We start from the raw sequence: 21623 nt of genomic DNA on the forward strand, positions 1-21623 counted from the left end.
TATATCAAATATAAAAAGTATATCATAATATTATAATATCTTAATTTAAAAAAAATAATCATAGAATATTAATATAATAATTTTAATTATTACAATTATTATAGTTTAAGTATGATAATATTTAATTATTTTACTTAGTATGTATATGTGTTTATTTGTTTTAAATATTGAACTTGAATTTATTTTTTTATATCAAATATAAAACATATTAGTATTTTCATTTTTATACAAACTTGGATGGCCGGGACATTTGCAATATTTGCAAAGCCAGATATGGTGATGAAAAATATCCTAAAAAGACAGAGGATTGGATTATGTACGGAAGCGTATTGCATTCACTTGAAGAAAAAAAATCTACTCTGTTTTTCTGAATTAACGAGTTAATTATCTCAGAATTATGAGATAAATTTTTCTTGAAATTTTTTTTTTTTACTCTGTTTTTATGAATTAATGAGTTACTCATAATTTTTAGATAATTAAGTCATTAATTCAGAAAAACAGAGCAAAAACTTTTTTCCATGAAAAATTCTCTCATAATTCTGAGATAATTAACTTGTTAATTCAGAAAAACAGAGCAAAAACTTTTTTTTTCATGACAAATTATCTCGTAATTCTGAGATAATTAACTCGTTAATTCAGAAAAAAAGAGTAGATTTTTTTCCTCAAGGGAATGCAATACGCTTCCGTAAGTTAATTGTCTTAATAGCAATATATTATGTATATTATGTTTTAACAAATATAGATAAAAATAATAAAACATATATTTGATATTATAATTCGATATTAAATATATATTTTTTATATTAAGTAGAATATTTTAATAAAATGTGTGACTTGTATTTAATAAAATTGCAAAAAAAATTTTTTAAATAAATGAGTAACTCCCGATCCGATAAACCCCGCCCACTTTGGGTTTGCATCGTGTTAATGCATATTATTAGCATTCTACCCACTAATATTTCTGGAAACAAAGTGACGTTTCATGATTTTGTGGTGATGTCATCAATGTGCGCCTAAATCTGATGGAAGGAACTCAGCTGTCAAAATGTGTACTTTACACGTGGGTAAGTGTTATTTAGCCTACTTTTCATTACACAAAGCTTGCAAAGAGTATTGGTACCAGTCTACAATCCTTATATCCACGAGAATACGCGAACCTTTAACAGTAGGCCTATACATTAAAATAAGCAGTCTCAAATAATTATAGCCCACAAAAACAGCGCTTCCTGAGCAGGGCCGGACTGGGACCTAAATTCGGCCCTGGCATTTGTGGTTTTCACCGGCCCAACTAATTGATGACGTTAAAAAACGTCCCCAGAATCTGAACATTTTTCCCACTGAGACACACCATACAAGGCAGCAATTTAGGCGCGTTTCCATTACAGATTTGCGCAAAACTTTTGCGATTTTTTCTAAATGTCGATAAAAAACTATTGCGAAATGACGGCGTTTCCATTAACTGATGTTATGCGATACAACGTCCTTTTTTCTCTCTCGCGATAAGTCATTTAAACATCATGGCAACGGGTCTATCAGCCACCACCACACTAGACATTATTATTATTATTAATGGAATGAGACGTGGTGTGTTATCCAAGCATTAATGGCAGGGAAAGACGCATACTGCTAAGGAGTTTCTGGGTGTTTCTCTCTCATTTCTGCCCCGAGGTCTTGATTGTGGCATTTCTTTGAGGTTTAGAATCCAGTATTCCTGAAGCCTAATTATTGTTTATTTTATGAATTTAATAAAGAACTCTGTCCAAACGGTCAGTGTACATTTGTGTCCATTCGTTTTTCCTTTTTTAACCCGTATTGCAAAACGAAAAATGAACGGTGATTTTTTTTATTTAAAATGCAAAGTTAACCAGCAATTTTTTTTTAAATTTGAACTGTACACAAATGCTGTGCAAAAATAATAATATATCGACTAAATTTCAGATGTTTCTTTGACTTTTTGCCCCTTTATTAAACATTTAAAATATTCACAACTTAATACGAAAAAAATGTAGATTTTAATGGTTTTCTAAGGGCAAATTAGAACCTGGAAATTATATTTTTCCCGCAGTGCTGAATGAGAAGAGCCATATTTATGTCTCTGGAACCACAAGGTGATTTAGGTGAGTTATAGGCTAATGATAATAAATCTGTCTGAAAAATAACGAGGCATTTTAATTGTTTATTAATAAACTATTGTTTTCTAAATCAGTGTCGGCTAAAAACATATCTCCATCTCCGCTGAGGCGCGCCGCGCGAATGCACCTTTAGAGAGAAATACACCTTTCATAAGGATTACATCATCAGAATGTATTAGCTTTCGATTCGAATTTGTTCGTTTTAAAGTGGACACTTCAAGCTTTAGCCTACATAGGCTATACTTTGTTTCAGTTCTCGCGCTCCAGTTCACGGAGATCATGAAAGCGCGCATGATTGTTTTATTTTATTTTACAAAAGCACAACGTTTTCTTGTTATTGTGAGTTTACACAAATAAAATCATAGTGGCGAATAATGTATTATTATTTTCTGTATGACCAGAAATTATAGAGTAGGCCTATTTTAAGTTGTTTCTACTGTTGATAGGAAAAAGCAAGTGTTCGCGGCCGCGCCTCCGTGCCATGCGCGCTCAGCAAACACTTGGATATGCGTCAAAATCTTGTGTTTATTTGTGATAATCTTAGCCCTGTATTATTATTGTCTAACCATTATGAATGACATTTGACGAATTGCTTTGTTCCTTTTTTTGGATAAAAGCGTCTTCTAAATATGTAGCCTAATAACTGTTATAATAATGATGATATTTATTAGCCTATTATTTGCGTATATCACGGACCCCAAACACACCGCGTCTTCAGGTGACTGTAAATGCGCAAAAACTGTTTCCATTGCAGTTTTGCGAAATATTCCTTTTTCGAATTGCCTGAAAAACCTCCTCATGCGAGCGTAAAAACTTTTTTGCGATAACGGTGCAGCAACGTGGTCAGCTCGGCCCAAAACAATAGAAAATCACACCGGCCCTTCTGGCATGTGCCAGAATTGCCAGATGGCCAATCCGGGCCTGTTCCTGAGCAATAAATCGTGATTTTGTATCACAGGGAGCGAACAATTCCGGGCAGCTGGGACAGGGACACACGGAAGATCAAGCCGAGCCGCGGCGTGCACACGGCGGACTGCAGGCAGAGCAGGTCCGCTGCATAACCGGAGGAGGCGGCCATTCGGCTGTCATCACTGGTTAGCTGGCCTATAACACTATTAAAAATAATAGATATTAATGCTAACACTCTGAAACGACACGTCGTTCGAATTAGTAAAATAATCCTCAAACTGTTTCTGTATTTGCTGACATTATATTTATGGATCAATGGCGCACTCTAGTGGACACTTTGAAGTATGACAACAACATTTCTCCACCCAGAGTCAGGTGACCTGCTGATGTGTGGACACAACCACAAAGGTCAGTTAGGGCTCAGTCACACTTCAGAGGTCATAACCTTTCAACCCTGCCCTTTGTCTGGGTGGGGAAGAGTTCAGCAGGTGTCCTGCGGTTGGGACTTCTCTATTATCCTGACAGGTGAGTGGTTGGGTCATCAAATCCATACTCGTATTCAAATTCTGATAAAAAAAAAAAACGAGCATGTGGATATTGCAGACATCAGTAATATTGAGGTTATTTTTTTTGTTTAGAGTTTGAGTAAATCAAGTGCTCTTAGACCTGCCTATCGAGACTTCCTCTCGTTGAATTCAGTGCTGAATAACTGATATCTGATCCGTGTCTGTCAGGTGACGGTCAGGTCTTGGTGTGCGGCTCCAATGCTTTTGGACAGCTTGGTGTCTCACCAGGGATATCACACTCAGCAGAACCTTTACATGTGACGGTGGGAAGTGAAAAACATAATGAGTCTCTTGCTTAATAGTTTTTATGTGTGAGGATTGTAATAAGTCGTGCTATGTTCTGCTTGCAGACACTGAATGAGCCCGTGACTAGTGTGGCTGCTGGCCTCAGACATGCATTAGCAAGCACAGGTATTACTTGTGACTATATCAAGTAAATATCAGATCTATACATTTGTTTTTAAGTAAAATTTTATAATTAACATTATATTTTTCTAATTATTATAATTTAAATGTTATAATATGTAAATATTTGTCTTTGGAATGTAAAAAATACTAAAAAATAAATATAGATTTTTATATTAAATATAAGAAATAATTTTATATTTAATTGTATACTTTTATTATTTAATTATTATAAATAACTTAAATATTATTTTTTTTACTTATTTTGCTTAGTTGGTATATATGTATATATGTTTTAAATACTGAAAAAAGCTAAATACTTAAATTTATATTTAAAATTCCAATTATATATTAATTATATTGTAATATTATTATTTGTTTTAAATATTGAAAAAATATTATTATTGTTATATTATAATTTAATATGTAATGATATGTACATGTATGTAAAGTATAAAATATATAAAATGTTTAATTATTTGATTTTATATTTGTTTTAAATATTGAAAATAAATATAGGTTTTATATATTAAATATAATAAATTATATATAATTAAATTCATTCTATAATTATCATTTAAAAAATAATAATATTTAATTATTTGTCTTGCCTGGTATATGTATATATTTGTTTTGAATATTAAACATTGAAAAAAAGCGAAAACATTTTACATTTAAAATTCGAATTACATATTAAATATATTTTAATATTATACTTTTAAATATATAAAACAAATAAATATAAGTGTTTAATTATTTATTTAATAATATAATTAGATATTAAATATATTTTAATACTATAATCAACACTTAATTGTGTGTTTTTTGTATATATGTGTGTGTGTGTAAAGCTTCAGGTTGTGTTTATCAGTGGGGGACGGGCCTGTCGAGTCATGCTAAGAGAATGTTGAGTCCACAGCCTGTTCCTGTTCATCTGTCCTCTAAAGAGCCCTGCCTTGTCCCGGGTAACAGTCACACACACACACACACACACACTTAAAGCTAAATCAACCTCACAACACCAGATACACGAGATCTTTCTCCTATTTAATTCATGTCTGTTAAATAATATATATTTAATTAGTAGCACTTTCTGATCTGCAGGGTTAGATCATGTGACCCCACAGAAGGTAGTTGCAGGCTCCACCCACTGCATTTGTTTGACAGGTGAGAGGATTTTTCAAACAAATCAAACTGATTTTGTCCTCTGATCAGTCAGGACAGAGACGAAAGATCGTAGAGTTCCACCAAAGCATTTGAATCCCATATCTCTACAGCGAAGGGTGACGTGTTCCTCTGGGGCAGCAATAAACACGGTCAGCTGGTCAGCGAGAGTCTCTTCCTGACACTTCCTGTGGCGCTGGATCGTTCTCTGCTGCGGGGCGAGAGAGTGACCCACGTCCACAGCGGCTGGACGCACCTCGTCACAAAAACAGGCGAGTCGGGCTACACAAGTCTCACACTAATCTTTATTTTCTTGTGATATTGTTTTCAATATATTATGTATTTACAGAGAGTGGCCGGGTCTTCACATGGGGCAGATCCAATTACGGACAGCTAGGACAGACCAATCAGGGTACGGAAAAAGAGCCTGACGATTCAACCAGCTCTGGCCGAACTATAAGCCACCCCGTCGAGATTAAAGCTTTATTTGGAGCGACACAGGTATGTTATCAGCCATATACTGTGCTAAAAGTATCCATATACTGTAAAGTAGCCATGATTTTACCACAAATAATAATTTGAAGTGAATTGACTACAACCCCCGTTAACTGTGGCAAAATCACTGCACTGCTTTTCGTGGCTTATTGTGAAGTGGTAATAAATGCAGTATGATCCAATATACCAATGTTCAATAAATAATAATTAGAATTATCAAATAAATATGGAAGGCCATTTTTAAAATCATCAAAAATCATGCTTTGGTAAATCGTAGTTTTGAGATGAGTAAATCGTAATTATGGCATAAAAAGTCAGAATTATTAGATAAAAGTAAAAAAAGTCAAAATTATGATTTCATCATAATTATAATAAAAAGGTGAAATTATGACTGGAAAAGTCAATATTATGAGACAAGAAGTTGAAATTATGTGATAAATCTAAATTATTATATATTAAGTCATATTATGAGATTAAAAAAAAAAATTATGAGAGTCAATATTATGAAATTAAAAAATGTATGTTATGAGATAAAAAGTCAAAATGATGGCAATCTTAATCATAATTATGAGATAAAAAGTTGCAATTATGAGAAGTCAAAATGACGACAAACTTAATCATAATTATTAGATAAAAAGTTGATGATATATGATATACTTAATCATATTATAAGATTAAATATTTAAACGATGAGATAAATCAAAATGATTATATACATGAAATTATGAGATAAAAAGTCAAAATGATGGCATACTAAATTGTAATTTTATGAGATAAAAATGTGAAACTACGAGATAGTCAAAAAATATGACACTAAGTCAGAATTTAGATAAAAAAAATTCATTATGAGATAAATCAAAATTATGACATGCTGAGTCTTAATTATGAGTTCAAAAGTTGAAATTATTATCGAATTTTGATGTCATAATTTTAGCTTTTTGCCATAATTTTGACTTAGTATATAATAATTTAGACTTTTTATCTAATAATAATGATTATGAATCATTCATGTCATCATTATGATTTACCAAAGCATGATTTTTCTTATGTTGTGGAAAGACAATAATGTTCTTCACTCAAAGGCAAGAGAAAGCAGTATATATAGTCGTCCAGTAGGGGGCGAAAACACACTGTTCATTCCCACAGTTCTTCCTCACATCTGCCCAGAGACACACGCTGATTTGATCTGAAGGTCATCACTTGTCTTACACCGTAGAGAACGCAGCATCTGTGCGCGTCCGTGTTGAACAGAATGACTCAATGACAGTGTGTTATGCTCAATCTCAGGTTTTACGTGTTTGATGAGTCACCGAACCTTGAAATGAAAGATCAGCCTTCAGATACTGTGAGCGACAGAAAAGAGACATTTGGCATTTACATCTTTTTGCATTGGTTCTTCAAGTTCAAGTTAGTGCTCAGAGGGACGTGTTGTCCAGAACGCGGTCTAGACTGCGAAACATATTTCTCTCTGTCAGATCTCCTTGCTCCTTTGTCTTGCGCTCTCACCACTTTCTGCCAGGTCGATGGACCTCATGTCATTTTTAATCCTGAAAAGTTACTTATGCTACAACGTCCTGCCATGTCGATGAGCGGAACTGAGGACGGGACAGGGGACGATATCCTCTATAAGGGACGGGGAAAGTGTAGCGGGGGTCTGGGGACACATTTAGCCTTCAGTGACTAACGGAATATAAAGTTTTCCAGCTGAACTGTTGAGTTGAGGCTTAAAGGAATATGTTATCAGTAACTCGACTTTCATTCTCCTGTGGAACACAAAAGGAGATTTTGAAGAGTCGTACGACGGCTTTGTGCGACAAGTGTCGTTATAGCTAACTAAAACGTTTTTTTTTGTTCATTGAAATAAAGCTGAAATAAATTATAAATATTAAATGAAAAACTTAAACGAAACGACAATTTTAAAATGATGCCCTGACAACTGAAAACTAAAACCGAACTATTTAGAAATATTTTACTATTTAACTTTTTAAAACTACTAAAAATGCTGAAAGCACATAACAAAATTACTAAAAATTAAACTATACAAATATATAAATGATACTTAAATAAGACAATGTCTGGAAATTAAAGTAATTATTTACTTTTTAATCGTTATTAATTGTCTCATCCAAGTTATTAATAGTTTATTATTAGTTATTATTAATTGTCTCATCCAATCTCCATCAGCTGCTGATTCATGCAGGGAGTTGAACATTGATTTGTTCACAGTTAGATATGTGAACAAATCAATTAGACCAATTTTGGGAACCGGATCATATCTTTCTGACTCAAAAGAGCAATTTAATGAAAAATTGGTACGAGAGCTAGGGCTAATATTACAAATTGTAATCAATAATGCCTCATATTTTAGTGGAATATATTGTACGAGTCATTTGGGCAACTTTTATGATACATTTATGCTGCTTTTGTGTTCTTCTTGAATCTTAAAAGTCTCAAGGTGCGTCCCAATTCATGCACTTATTCACTATTCTATGACGTTTTGTAGTATAAATAGTGCGAGTAGTGTGGAAAAAGTACACTTTAAAAACCCAGATGAAAATCCAAACGGCTTGATTATTGAGTGTTTTTTAGACTTTTTGAGGATTAAAAAAAAATGAATGGATTTTTTTCATTGTATGATGGTTGTCCACACACTGCAAAGACACAGTTATATGCAAACACCATATAAAAGTGAATTTGCATCCGATGACCCCCTTAAGAGTCAAAAAAACATTTAGGCAAAACAAAATGAATACCCGTGGCTCCTGACGATTCATGGAGGTCTTATGAAGCGAAACGATCGGTCTGTGCAAGAAACTGAACATTATTTACAGCATTATCACCTGTAATCCACAGCCTCGGCAAATGGTCCTCAGCACGTTCACGGCAGTCTGGAGCGTGAGGTAATAATGCTGTAAATAATGTTCAGTTTCTTGCACAGACCGATCGTTTCTCTTCATAAGACCTCCATGAATCGCCAGGGTATTCATTTTGTTTTGCCTGTTTATTTTTGTTTGACTCTCAAAGTGATGGCAGCCATTGACTTGCATTATATGAATCAACCGAAAAAAATAAGTGTGTAATGTTGACATCGGCATCAGACTCTGATGATGAATGACAAATAAACTTATAAAATTCATACACTACACAGTTGAGTAGCTACATAGTGCATAAGTACATAGTGTATAGTGCGTCATTTGGGACACAACTTCACTAAGCCTTTAAAACCATAAATTGTACTAGTATGTTTTTTAGCACCATTGACAGTCTATATTGTGTCTAAACTGTTGTTTAGACTTTAGATCGATTGTTCCCACCCCCAAATCAGGCCAATCAGGGGGGAGTTAGCATCTTCACCGGCTCCAGACTGTGAGATTTCCTATCAGTAGATGAAACATAATACTGTGTTCTAAAGATGACGGTGTTCCTTCCTGGATACGGAGCTGAACTCCCAGTAATGGGTGGTGTAATTTCTTAATGAGTTTGTTCACACGTGAAGGTGCAGCCATCAGTCAGTCAGTTTCACACATGCACCCGGAGTCCTGCTGTGTGTGTGTGTGTGTGTGTGTGTGTGTGTGTGTGTGTGTGTGTGTGTGTGTGTGTGTGTGTGTGTGTGTGTGTGTGTGTGTGTGTGTGTGTGTGTGTGTGTGTGTGTGTGTGTGTGTGTGTGTGTGTGTGTGTGTGTGTGTGTGTGTGTGTGTGTGTGTGTGTGTGTGTGTGTGTGTGTGTGTGTGTTCCCACAGTGCAGTGCTGTACCTGAGGCTTCATCACAGTGCCTGAACATGTCTGTGTGGGACACCTCGTCCTGTTCTTCTTTATCAAAAGCACATGGGTACTAAAAAATAGCTCTAGGCACTGATTAGGATCTCAGTGTTCTATATTTTATATTCAGCAAATATGTTTTATAATTCATTTTATAATGTTATAATATTAATAGTATATTATCTAAATTATATATGATATATAGGTTATGTTAAAATATAAAGTTTATATAGATTTAATAATGTGTGTGTGTGTGTGTTTTAAAATAAATCAAAATATAATACAGAAAATAATTATATATTAAAGAAATATTTATATTTCACTTTTATATTTTATAATATAATATAATATACAATTATATAAATTATTTATATATGGTATTAAATAATTCATAATTAATTAAATATGTATAAACTGTATTTACTTTATTTATATTTCACTTTATATTTTATGATATTAATTTTAAATAATATATAATTATATAAATTATTTATAGATGGTATTAAATTATTAATAGATAATTAAATAAAATATACTATTAATGATATGTTACATAATATTAATAAAAAATATTTCTGCTTTATATATATATATATATATATATATAATTACTAAATATAAAAAAATATTAAATCATTATTTATTTATCTTCATCATTCTAACCCATTCAGACCCTGCGTCCATTACAATGGACATCACATGTCAGCCTCCTTTTTTTTTTAACTTCTGGAGCATTTCACCTAGTTTAAAGCCTGCAGTCCATGAGATTGGACGTTTGTCATCCAATCAAATGGCAGTAAAGCTCTGCATGTAGTAATTATAAAAAAATACACTTCATTGAAGAGAAGCATGGCAGCACTTCACTCCAAGCACAGAAGCAAGCAACATTTTCTATGGTTTTATTGACATTTTTTATATATTTTTGCCATTATTTCATAGTTTGTATGTAAAATAGAAAGATTGAACTTATTAATTAAAAGTTAAAAATCGATTGTAGAATTGCACGTTTTAAATCAGGGTTTTTTCAAATGTGTCTGTCCATTAGAATGGACAGTGGGTTCGAAAGCCTGTTACTGAAATCACATGTCCAGTAATGCTGATTGAAATTTCTTATATAAAAAAATCTATATCACAGTACCGATACATTTTTGAAACTTTTTCATATGCAGAATATACAGTTCTTGAAGTGCTTGAACATATAGCTGATGGAAATATCTCAGATGTTGACTTTATGTGGAGTGATGAGGAAGATGGAGATGTAAGAAAAATATTTGTATTTAAAACTTTATAAAGTAAAATAACTAGCTTCCGGCCAAATGAACATACGGATTTGACTTCAATCTAAAGTGCAACTTGAATATGAATATTTTTCATATTTTATTTTATATTAATATTTTTTTATGGATATACACTTTTATGATGGATAGATGCACTTTTATGATGGAAAGATATGATGGATAGATGCACTTTTATGATGGATAGATGCACTTTTATGGACTTTCAAAACAGAAACAACCATTCACTGCCATTACAAATCTTGGAAGAGCCAGGGCATTTTTTTATATAACTCTGATTGTATTCGTCTGAAAGAAGAATGTCATATACACCTAGGATGGCTAGAGGGTGAGTAAATCATGGGCTAATTTGAATTTTTGGGTGAACTATCCCTTTAAAGGTATAGTTCACCCAAAAATTATATTTGTCAGCACTTACTCACCCTCATGTTGTTCCAAACCTGTATGAGTTTCTTTATTCTGCTGAACACAAAATAAGATATTTTAAAGAATGTCGGTAACAAGACAGTTGACAGTAGCCATTGACTTCCATAGTATTTTTTTTCCTACTATATATTTTCCTAATAACTATATTATATTATTATAATATAATATTATCATTATTAGAAACTATTTTGAAAATTACAATAATATTTAGCAGTAATGTATCAATATAGATATTACAGTACAATACCGTATAATTAATTACAGCAGAAGCAGACCAAATTACGAAATACAGTAAAAATACAGTAAAGTACTATTTTGTAGTTTACAGTACTGATCTTGTGCACTGTAAAGTGAATTACACTACAGTTACTGGAAATCGAAATACAGTAACTTGCTGGCAACCGTGCTGCCAGTAATGTACTGTAAAAATACAAGAAAACCGTTAACAGAGAAATTGTTTCAAAGATGCACACTGGAAATGACTCTAACGTGAATGCATTAATTGATTCCTAGGTTTATTTTGTTATGAATAAACAAATGTGCGATCTATAAAGCAAAAACCTTACAATTAAAGTTGCAATGTTATAATGTTCAAGTTTTTGATCTAAAAAAAAAGAAAGATGCGCACAGAAAATGACTTTAATATGACCATATTGATTGATTCGAAGATATTTAGTTTGTTACAAACGATGTGCAATCTGTAAAACAAAAACCTCAAAATTAAAGTTGAAATGGTATACTGCTGAAAAGTTTTTGACCTTGAGAAAAAGCTTAAAGTATAGACCAACAAATTTTATGTTTATTAATTTATTTCATGTTGGTACATTTTTGGGAAGTACACCTGTTTTGACCTGACGTCCATTGGAATGGACAAAAAAAATTACAATGAAAGACAATATTTTTTAAAATTATTTTCATTTGGTCTCATTAATAGAAGCCTCATGAGCTGGGAAAATGTACTTTTATATTTTTCAGAAACTTGAAACATAATTCAGGTCTGAAGGGGCTAAGCACAAAATATATTTATATATCATTTATACTATTTAGATTGTATATCAATATTTTTAGTTAATTTAATATTAAATATTATTTATTGATTTATTTATTTTATTAATTGTATTATTTGATGGGAATGTGATTTGGTTGGTCTCTTCACATGTCAGTCAGACGGTCTCTTTGAGTTCATTTCTTGGCCATCTGCATGTTCTAGCGCTCCCTGCCACTGATCTGACAGCAGTCCTCAGTGGCTTGGACAGTCCCTGTCCTCTGTCTGGAAGCTGTTTTGACTGGCTGTGTGTGTTTGTGTGGCGTGGGGTCAGCTGGGGACGCTGGGTGGAGGGGGTTGTTTTGTTGGTGATGGCGAGAGAAACAGAATACATCAGGACAGATCATGGTTGTGGAGTCTGACAGGAGGCTCCTGCTTTTGTTTGTATCTGCAAAAGACCTCGCTTTGTTCTTTCACTATCAGTTGACACAAAGTCCACAGCGGATGCGAGCAGAAGGTCCTTGTGCTTCACCCATAACAGGCAACATTGCTACTTAATGCTATGAATTGATATTCATTATCTATTTAAATGACTATTACATCACCATCTCGTATTTTTTATGGTTTCAGTGTATCATTCATATATTTTGTTTATAACTATATATATATATATATCCATTTGAAGCATTAATAAAATTTAAGAAACATTCTGTAACTTATTCTAAATATTTAAAATGAATACAAAATTAAATACATTGCATAGTTAATTCTAAATTAAGATAATTATGTTTTGTTTCTAACTATATTTATGTCCATTTAAACAATATTAAAAATGTTGTGTTCATATAATAGCCTACATGAGTGCTTTACATAAAAAGGATTTAAAATAATCATAAAATAATAACAAAACAGATGCAATAAAAGCAAAGAATAGAGAAAATGATTACATTTATTTCAAATGTTAACTTTTAATAATAAAAAAGGATATATAAATAATATGATTTCCATTACATGAGAGTAGATGTTAAAACTTCATGCTGATTTGTACTCGGCTTTCGCCAGGATAAGCAACACTAAGACGTAGCTTTACAGTAAACTATGCTTCTCCATCCATTTACGCTTCTTTCCATATGGTGGTGTGACTCCCCTTCTGTCCGGCGTTGGCGCGTCAGCACACACGACGGCTGCGACTACAGTGTGGTCTCCCTAGTGGACCAGCACGACAACCGTCTGGATTGAGCCGAGTAGGGGACATCTCTAGGGTCTTCAAGTGGGCACCTTCCGTCCTCAATGTTTCGTCGACTAGCCCTCGACACCTCAAGAGGGCTCGACAGTGACTCTGGCGTCCCAGAGTCACCCCCCTCCGTCCCCCACTCAACTCAGCCCAGCTTACTGACCTCTACATCCCTCCTGCTGCTGAGACCTAACCACAATCTCACAATCTCTCCGCAACCCAACCATACGCGCCACCCCGTTTGACTAAGGCTGTCGAGCCCCACTGGTGCGTTAATAGGCAGTTTCAGTGGCAACGGTTCCGTATGGCATACCACCTACCGCAAAACACAATATCTGCCCAACCACCCGTCATTCACGCAATATCCACAGGAACGTAATGACTGTAAATACTATGCAACCTATACAAATAAACCAACAGACTATTCAAGTTTTTCAATAATTCTACGAAACCGTAGCATGGCGGCCTGTACACAGCCAGCTAGAATCTTTCCGTCTCAACCACAGCCAGTCGCTGCACCTTTCTGCTGCTTCAGATAAGTTCTTTACTGTGCGACGCAACTCTTGGCCGCTGAATCCGACGTCTCTGAGGAACCGGGTTGTAGAGTGTGCCACAAAACCTCGACAACCCACTTCCACTGGATAAACCTGGACTCTCCATCCTCGCTGTTCTGCTTCAGTGGCCAGATGAGCATACCGCAGTTTCTTCCTCTCATATGCCTCATCTACCGCATCCTCCCATGGCACTGTTAACTCTATCAGTTGAACAATGCGTGCTGATCCAGACCACAAAACAATATCTGGTCGTAGGTTAGTGGTGGCAATCTCAGGTGGAAAAATAAGCCGTTGGTCAAGATCAGCCAGCATCTTCCAGTCCCCAGCAGCTTCCAGTTGTCCTGGGCTAGAATTGGTGTTAACACCTTTTCTTGGTGGTTGCTCGCCTGGGCGGAGGAATATTGTCTTCTGCGTGTAATGTTTTGCTAGAACAGGCGGCAACTTATTGGTCATACTACGCTTGCCTTCCAATGCTAAAGCCAAACACCGCAATACTTGGTATCGCAAATACATAAAAATATTAAATAAATCATTCTAAATAATAAATGGAAATATTCTATATATTATTCAGCATTTATAAATAAAAATATGTCAGTTGATTTTAAAATTAAAATAATTATTTTTCGTTTCTAACTGTGTGTATATCCATTTAAATCAGTACTCAAATTAATATAATGCTCAATCTAATAAATATTCTGTAAATTATTCTAAATTAATAAATAAATCATTCTAAATAAATAAATGGAAGTATTATATGATATATAATATAAATTTACAAACATTTATAGATTATTCTCAATTAATACAAAAATTAACATATTCCATATATTATTACAAATAAATTAAATTAATAAATTGCTCTAAATGTTTTTCTCGTGCTTGCAGCTGTGTTATGTCTTCCAAAGTCAAATACAGAAAGGTGCATTTAGGTTTAGGTTTATATATATTTGATTGGTCGTTAAACAAGAGAAGTTTCAAGGTTCTTTCAGGCCCACCAGCTCTGCTGCCATTTCTCATGATGCACCGGTATAATTTCCACTAATACGAGTGTGTTTGTGTGGACGGCATCCTCCCAGCTCTGGCAGACAGCATTAGCGATGTGTTTTTATCCACTGGCAGCCCATTTCCTCTGCGTAATGAGCTCTGATCACCAAACATTAATAAACCAACCAGAGACGCCCGGTCACCCACTCACATCCTCACTGGTTGTCATAGTAATGGACATATGACTCCAGCATTGGGGCCGGTTGTGTGTTAATCACTCTCCTCGTACCCGCTTCCCTGCAGGGAATGTTCGATTCAGACATCCCGACTTCTGTTACATGTGATTCAATGTGTGACCTGAGTCAAACTGAGGTCTGTTTGTCGTCTGTCAGCGGTTATTGTGTTTGGACTGCGAGCATGTAAGAGCACGTGATGTGTGTTTCTCACAAATTTCTCCCTGTTTTTTTGCAGATCGCTTGCGGATCTGAACACAACTTGGCTGTTGTGGGTGAGTACAGTGAGAAATTGAAGATTTGATTTGATTTGGTAAGCATGCATGACTCTTTGCACAGATTACTCGGGGATTATGTTAGGAATGTTTGCAGTATGTAGTCTCCATGGCAACACCTGTTGTCTTCATGTATCCGATGGCCCATCACAGTCATTGGAAAGAAAGCTGCCAGGGCCTCCGTCACGCACTCTTAGACCTGAGTACTGAGACTCAATCTTTGCCGCCCATCAGAGAAACAAACGTTATGCTGTGATGTGCATGAGATGCACGAAGTCAGGGGGTTTTCTGTTTTCTGTGAGCATTGTCGAGTGAAAAAAAAGTGCTGTCAAATCGATTAATCGTGATTAATCACGATTAATCGCATTTATCGTAGAAGTTTGTAAATATATGCGTCTGTGTGTTTGTATATGTGTGTCTATATGTATATATATATATATATATATATAACACATATATACACGTGTATATATATATATATATATATAGATATAATTTTTTTTTTTACACATTTGTACATTAGATGTGATTAATGACGATTAATCGATTTGACAATAATATATCTATTTAGTATAATAATCACCATGGGAAAATCTCAGAGTAAAACTGGGAGTTGTGAAAAATATGATACACTGGTGTTTTGTATGTAATATGTAATAGTTATTTATTGCTCGATTTTGTATAAAATGAAACCATTATTTTATTGACAATCAAGCAAATTTCCCTTAAATTCTTTTAACTGTAATGCATTTGAATGTTTTACTTTTGTGTTTGTCATAATCTTAAATTATGATATTTATTATCCTCTACTAATACAAATGATTTTTAATAAAAGTATTACATTTAATATATTTAAATATATATATATATATGTATTAAATTTATTTAGCTAGCATAAAACATACATAGGAACATAGGATGATGACAAACACTAAAGTACAAACACTGTGTGTGTGTGTGTGTGTGCGTGTATATGTATATATATATACACACACACACACACACACACACACACACACACACACACACACACACACACACACACACACACATATATATACATATATATTCTTTATAGGTTTCCTGACTCCCATCAGATTCTCTCTTGCGTCGAGGTTCATCACATATACAGTTGCCATGGCAATCATTCTACAGTATCTTTAGGTGTAAAGTAGCTTATTATGGGATGTGACTGCTCTGACATTGAGCCGGGGGAGAAAAAAGACAGGATTAAAGGAGAGTAAGCCAGAGATTCCACTAAGCCTGATGGCCAGAATTAACTCTGGAACCAGCTCTGGCTTCTGTACTTTTGAGACTTCAGTGTCTGGATTTCAGTAATAGGACATTTTCAGCACTACGTCTTTAGCATTAGTTAGAGATGAGTATCTGTTGCTGGAGTAATTAAGCCGCCGCTCCATGCTGTGATCTTTAGCGTATCATAGAAGGATGCTGGGAATTAGTCCCTGTGCCTTTGTGCAAGGGCATCAGAGGGAAATGAGCAATCACTGAAAAAGAATATGAAGTCAGGTTTAGTTGGAAAGAAATAGAAATAGCTTCTATTACATCTATTTGTTAATTCCCCAACAACTTAAGAGTTAAAAAAGTAACACCATTGACTAATTGCAGTTCATGCAGAGTTTAAAACTTATGCATTCTTGCTGTCTTTGCCTCAAGTTACTGTAATATTATTCTGTTGTATTTTATCCCAAAATCAAAAGGAAAGATGAGAATTAATATTTTGCATAAAAAAACAATGCCTTCTTAGACCATTAAGACTTTTTGCATTATTATTATTACATTGAAGCATTCTAGGCCCCAAATTCTCATTACCATCATGCAAAAAATATATAATTGTACATTGTATATTGTAGTGCCTTCGCTGTCTAAGGGCAATGATATCTTCTCTTAAATTTTGGACTATTCTTTTGACTTAGCCGTATTTCTAACATGCAGTCAAACGTGACACTAGCCAATTCAGGTATTTCATGTGTTCTAGCTCAAGCACACCTGATGCAACTAATGAAGCCCTTGATTAGTTGCATTAGTTGTGCTTGAGACAACACCTGTTTTGCAGTCTGTGCTGTTGTGAGAGATTCTATTAAGGGGGTTGAATCTTGCCAATAAAACTGATTTGCAATGGAGGTTGAACACTTTAAATTACAACTATATATATATATATATATATATTATTTAATTTTTTTTAATAGTAATGGTAATTGTGATTTAATGTGTATATATATAATTCTTTAATGGTTAATTTTATTTAAATTATTATATATATTTAAATCATGACAACGCTCGGAATAGATTTAAACAGCATTTAGTGATAAGAATGAAGTGTACATAGGATTAGTATTGGCAGACTAGATCTTCTGCTGCTGCATGAGTGAAAGCTACTGCCGAAACATGCACATAAATACAGTGAAAGAATGCTGCAAGGAAAGTTGACAAAAGTGGAGCCGGTTTGTTGGTTACGCAGATAGAACAGATTGATTGGTCAGCTTGTGGAATGTGGAAGCAGTTCATCAGCTGAGAAGGTAACCTAAAAAAGAGCCCGATTACCTTGAAAAGAAGAATCGATGATTACCAAAGAACTATTCATTTCTTGGGGAACTTGAGGTTTATCTTTTGTTCCTTTGTGCGATGCACCCTCGGGTACAAAATCATGACGTCTCATTGCACCACAGAGCAAATGAATAACATCTCAACATGCCTTGGGAATCTCATATAGCATTATCTAAACACACATGACTCTTCTCAGAGGACATCTTTAAATGAGCGTTAATCGGTTTAGGGACTGTGTGCATTATACACCACTGACCAGTGGCCATGGTCAACCATCTTTTGTTTGAAACGAATCGCACAGCCACGTCTTTTTTATTTCATTATTTCTCTTGTCTAGATTAGTATGCTGTCCTATATTCTATGGTCTGTAAGTGTGTTGCTATGGGAACAGTTTAGCTGTGCATCTGTGACTGAACAGTAGATGAATTAGACATCATCCACACTCAAAGACAATGATTTGGTAAACAAAAACAGAAATTGTCATGTTTTTATGTTCAAAATGTTATTGTCATGCACAAGTGTCCTACTTTTATTTTTTTATTTATGATTCTGCATAATTGTAGCCCGTTTACAGAGAAGAAAAGAATGAGTTTAAAAAGACTTTAAAGTGTAACAGTGTAGGGGTAGTGTGGGGAGAAAAGGGGGGAGGGGGGAGGGGGTTGACAAAACGAGTTACCCTTGAGAAAGCATCCTCACTCCTGGTTGCCGTGGCGACGGGACCTGTTATGTAACCATGTTGCCGTGGCACGTGCTTTCATGGCGATGCGGGCTTGACCACACCCACCAGCTGGACGTGTTCGAGGTGTTTAAGTCTGCGACTCTCCGTTAGACTGCAGGAGGGTCTGAATGATTCACAGGTGTGATGTGTGCACAAGAAACCTGCTTCATGGGGCTTTTTTCATTCAGAATCATTTTTAACATCCCAGTGATATTTCTTTTCTTCCTTTTTATTATTAATTTTGTAAATGCTTTTACCAAAACTACTTAAACATTTCAGTATGTATGTTTGCTGTGAATCGAACCTTTGATGTTGCAAGCTTGATAGTCTGTCTGTCTATCTATATACCTGTCTGTCTGTCTGTCTGCCTGTCTATCTATACGCCTGTCTGTCTGCCTGTCTGTCTATCTATACGCCTGTCTGTCTGCCTGTCTGTCTGCCTGTCTATCTATACGCCTGTCTGTCTGTTTATCTGTCTGTCTATCTATACGCCTGTCTGTCTGCCTGTCTGTCTATCTATACGCCTGTCTGTCTGCCTGTCTATCTATACGCCTGTCTGTCTGTTTATCTGTCTGTCTATCTATACGCCTGTCTGTCTGTTTATCTGTCTGTCTATCTATACGCCTGTCTGTTTATCTGTCTGTCTATCTATACGCCTGTCTGTCTGCCTGTCTGTCTATCTATACGCCTGTCTGTCTGCCTGTCTGTCTGCCTGTCTATCTATACGCCTGTCTGTCTGTTTATCTGTCTGTCTATCTATACGCCTGTCTGTTTATCTGTCTGTCTATCTATACGCCTGTCTGTCTGTTTATCTGTCTGTCTATCTATACGCCTGTCTGTCTGTTTATCTGTCTGTCTATCTATACGCCTGTCTGTCTGTTTATCTGTCTGTCTATCTATACGCCTGTCTGTCTGTTTATCTGTCTGTCTATCTATACGCCTGTCTGTCTGTTTATCTGTCTGTCTATCTATACGCCTGTCTGTCTGTTTATCTGTCTGTCTATCTATACGCCTGTCTGTCTGTTTATCTGTCTGTCTATCTATACGCCTGTCTGTTTATCTGTCTGTCTATCTATATACCTGTCTGTCTGTCTGTCTGCCTGCCTATCTATACGCCTGTCTGTCTTTCTGTCTGTCTATCTATACGCCTGTCTGTCTGTCTGTCTGCCTGTCTGTCTGTCTATCTATACGCCTGTCTGTCTGCCTGTCTGTCTGTTTATCTATCTGTCTATCTATACGCCTGTCTGTCTTTCTGTCTGTCTATCTATACGCCTGTCTGTCTGTCTGCCTGTCTGTCTATCTATATCCCTGTCTGTCTGTCTATCTATACGCCTGTCTGTCTGCCTGTCTGTCTGTTTATCTATCTGTCTATCTATACACCTGTCTGTCTTTCTGTCTGTCTATCTATACACCTGTCTGTCTGTCTGCCTGTCTGTCTATCTATACGCCTGTCTGTCTGCCTGTCTGTCTGTTTATCTGTCTGTCTATCTATACACCTGTCTGTCTGTCTGCCTGTCTGTCTATCTATACGCCTGTCTGTCTGCCTGTCTGTCTGTCTGTTTATTTGTCTGTCTATCTATACGCCTGTCTGTCTGTTTATCTGTCTGTCTATCTATACGCCTGTCTGTTTATCTTGCTGTCTATCTATACGCCTGTCTGTCTGTCTGTTTATCTGTCTGTCTATCTATACGCCTGTCTGCCTGTCTATCTATATGCCCGTCTGTCTGTCTGCCTGTTTACCTGTCTATCTGCTCGTCTGTCTGTCTATCTGCCTGCCTGTCTATCTGCCTGCCTGTCTATCTATATGTCTGTCTGCCTGTCTGTCTGTTTATCTGTCTATCTGCCTGTCTGTTTATCTGTCTGTCTGTCTGTCTATCTGCCTGCCTGTCTGTCGGTCTGCCTGCCTATCTTGCCTGTCTGTATGTCTATCTATAAATCTGTCTGCCTGCCTATCTGTCTATCTGTCTATTTATATACCTGTCTGTCTGTCTGTCTGTCTGTCTGTCTATCTATTGTTGTGAATCAAGTTGCAGCAACATTGTCATGGAATATATTTCACTGTCTCTCTTCAGGGGGTCGGATGTTCTCCTGGGGCTGGAATGAACACGGAATGTGTGGAGACGGTTCCCTTTGTGACATCACGCAACCACGGCCAGTCCCTGGTCTCACAGACGCTACGGCTCTTCTGATTGGCTGTGGAGCAGGACATTCAATGGCACTTTGCAGTTTGAAGAGCAACAAGGATTCTGCAAGCTGAACAGGTTTCTGCGTTTGTCTCTCTCTCTGTTTGCTTTCGTTACGTTTTAATGAATTATTCAGAAAGACATGTTTAAGCCTTTAAAGGACAGATTTTAGATCAAAGTCTCAGAGATGCAAATACTACCTACGGATGATCACATTATGCTTATGACATCAGGAAATAAACAGGCACAGGAACACTAGGCCCAATCATGCAAATATTCATAGCTTAAAGGAGAGGCCTTCATTGGTTTTGTTTTTAAAATTATAATGACATTATATGGCTCTTTTTTTCTCCAATTAAATACCAAAAAAAAGTAAATCTATATGCATTCACTGATGTATTTCGGCATGTATATACTGTCCTAGTGCCTTCACAACCATTCAGAAAGACTGAAATTCAATGAGGAGACAAATTCAATCAGACACTCATTTTCGTGATGGGTTTTTGTCAGCACTGAAATGGCCATTCACGCTTCCTTTGCTGTGATCGACGGTCAAGGATCATTTCCTCTGACTTTTCACCTCAGGGACAGAGAAAACCCTTAAATAACCTTCACTGTAAATCCACCGTAAAACCGATTTACTGCTAAGAAATGACCTGTCTGAAAACAATCAATCTCACAGAATACCCAATGATGGAGTAATAATCTACTAAAGATACTCAACAAAGCTTGAAAAACCCA

The 21623-nt window shown here is 35.5% G+C and overlaps 1 protein-coding gene across 1 annotated transcript; it reads left to right on the plus strand.

The window, feature by feature from the left end:
* Positions 1-1000: 1000 nt before the first annotated feature.
* sergef (secretion regulating guanine nucleotide exchange factor) lies at positions 1001-21398 on the plus strand. The gene is made up of 11 exons (XM_056239296.1): positions 1001-1064; positions 3091-3226; positions 3411-3566; positions 3776-3870; positions 3958-4018; positions 4864-4977; positions 5117-5179; positions 5290-5448; positions 5526-5677; positions 15380-15416; positions 20772-21398. Exons 1-11 carry the CDS (start codon positions 1023-1025, stop codon positions 20954-20956), a joined length of 1200 nt encoding a protein of 399 aa, XP_056095271.1. The 5' UTR covers positions 1001-1022; the 3' UTR covers positions 20957-21398.
* The last annotated feature ends 225 nt before the right edge of the window (positions 21399-21623 follow it).

Source organism: Rhinichthys klamathensis, unplaced genomic scaffold (assembly GCF_029890125.1).
Source record: "Rhinichthys klamathensis goyatoka isolate OS25496 unplaced genomic scaffold, OSU_Roscu_1.1 h1tg000557l_1, whole genome shotgun sequence".
Taxonomy (NCBI): Eukaryota; Metazoa; Chordata; class Actinopteri; order Cypriniformes; family Leuciscidae; genus Rhinichthys; species Rhinichthys klamathensis.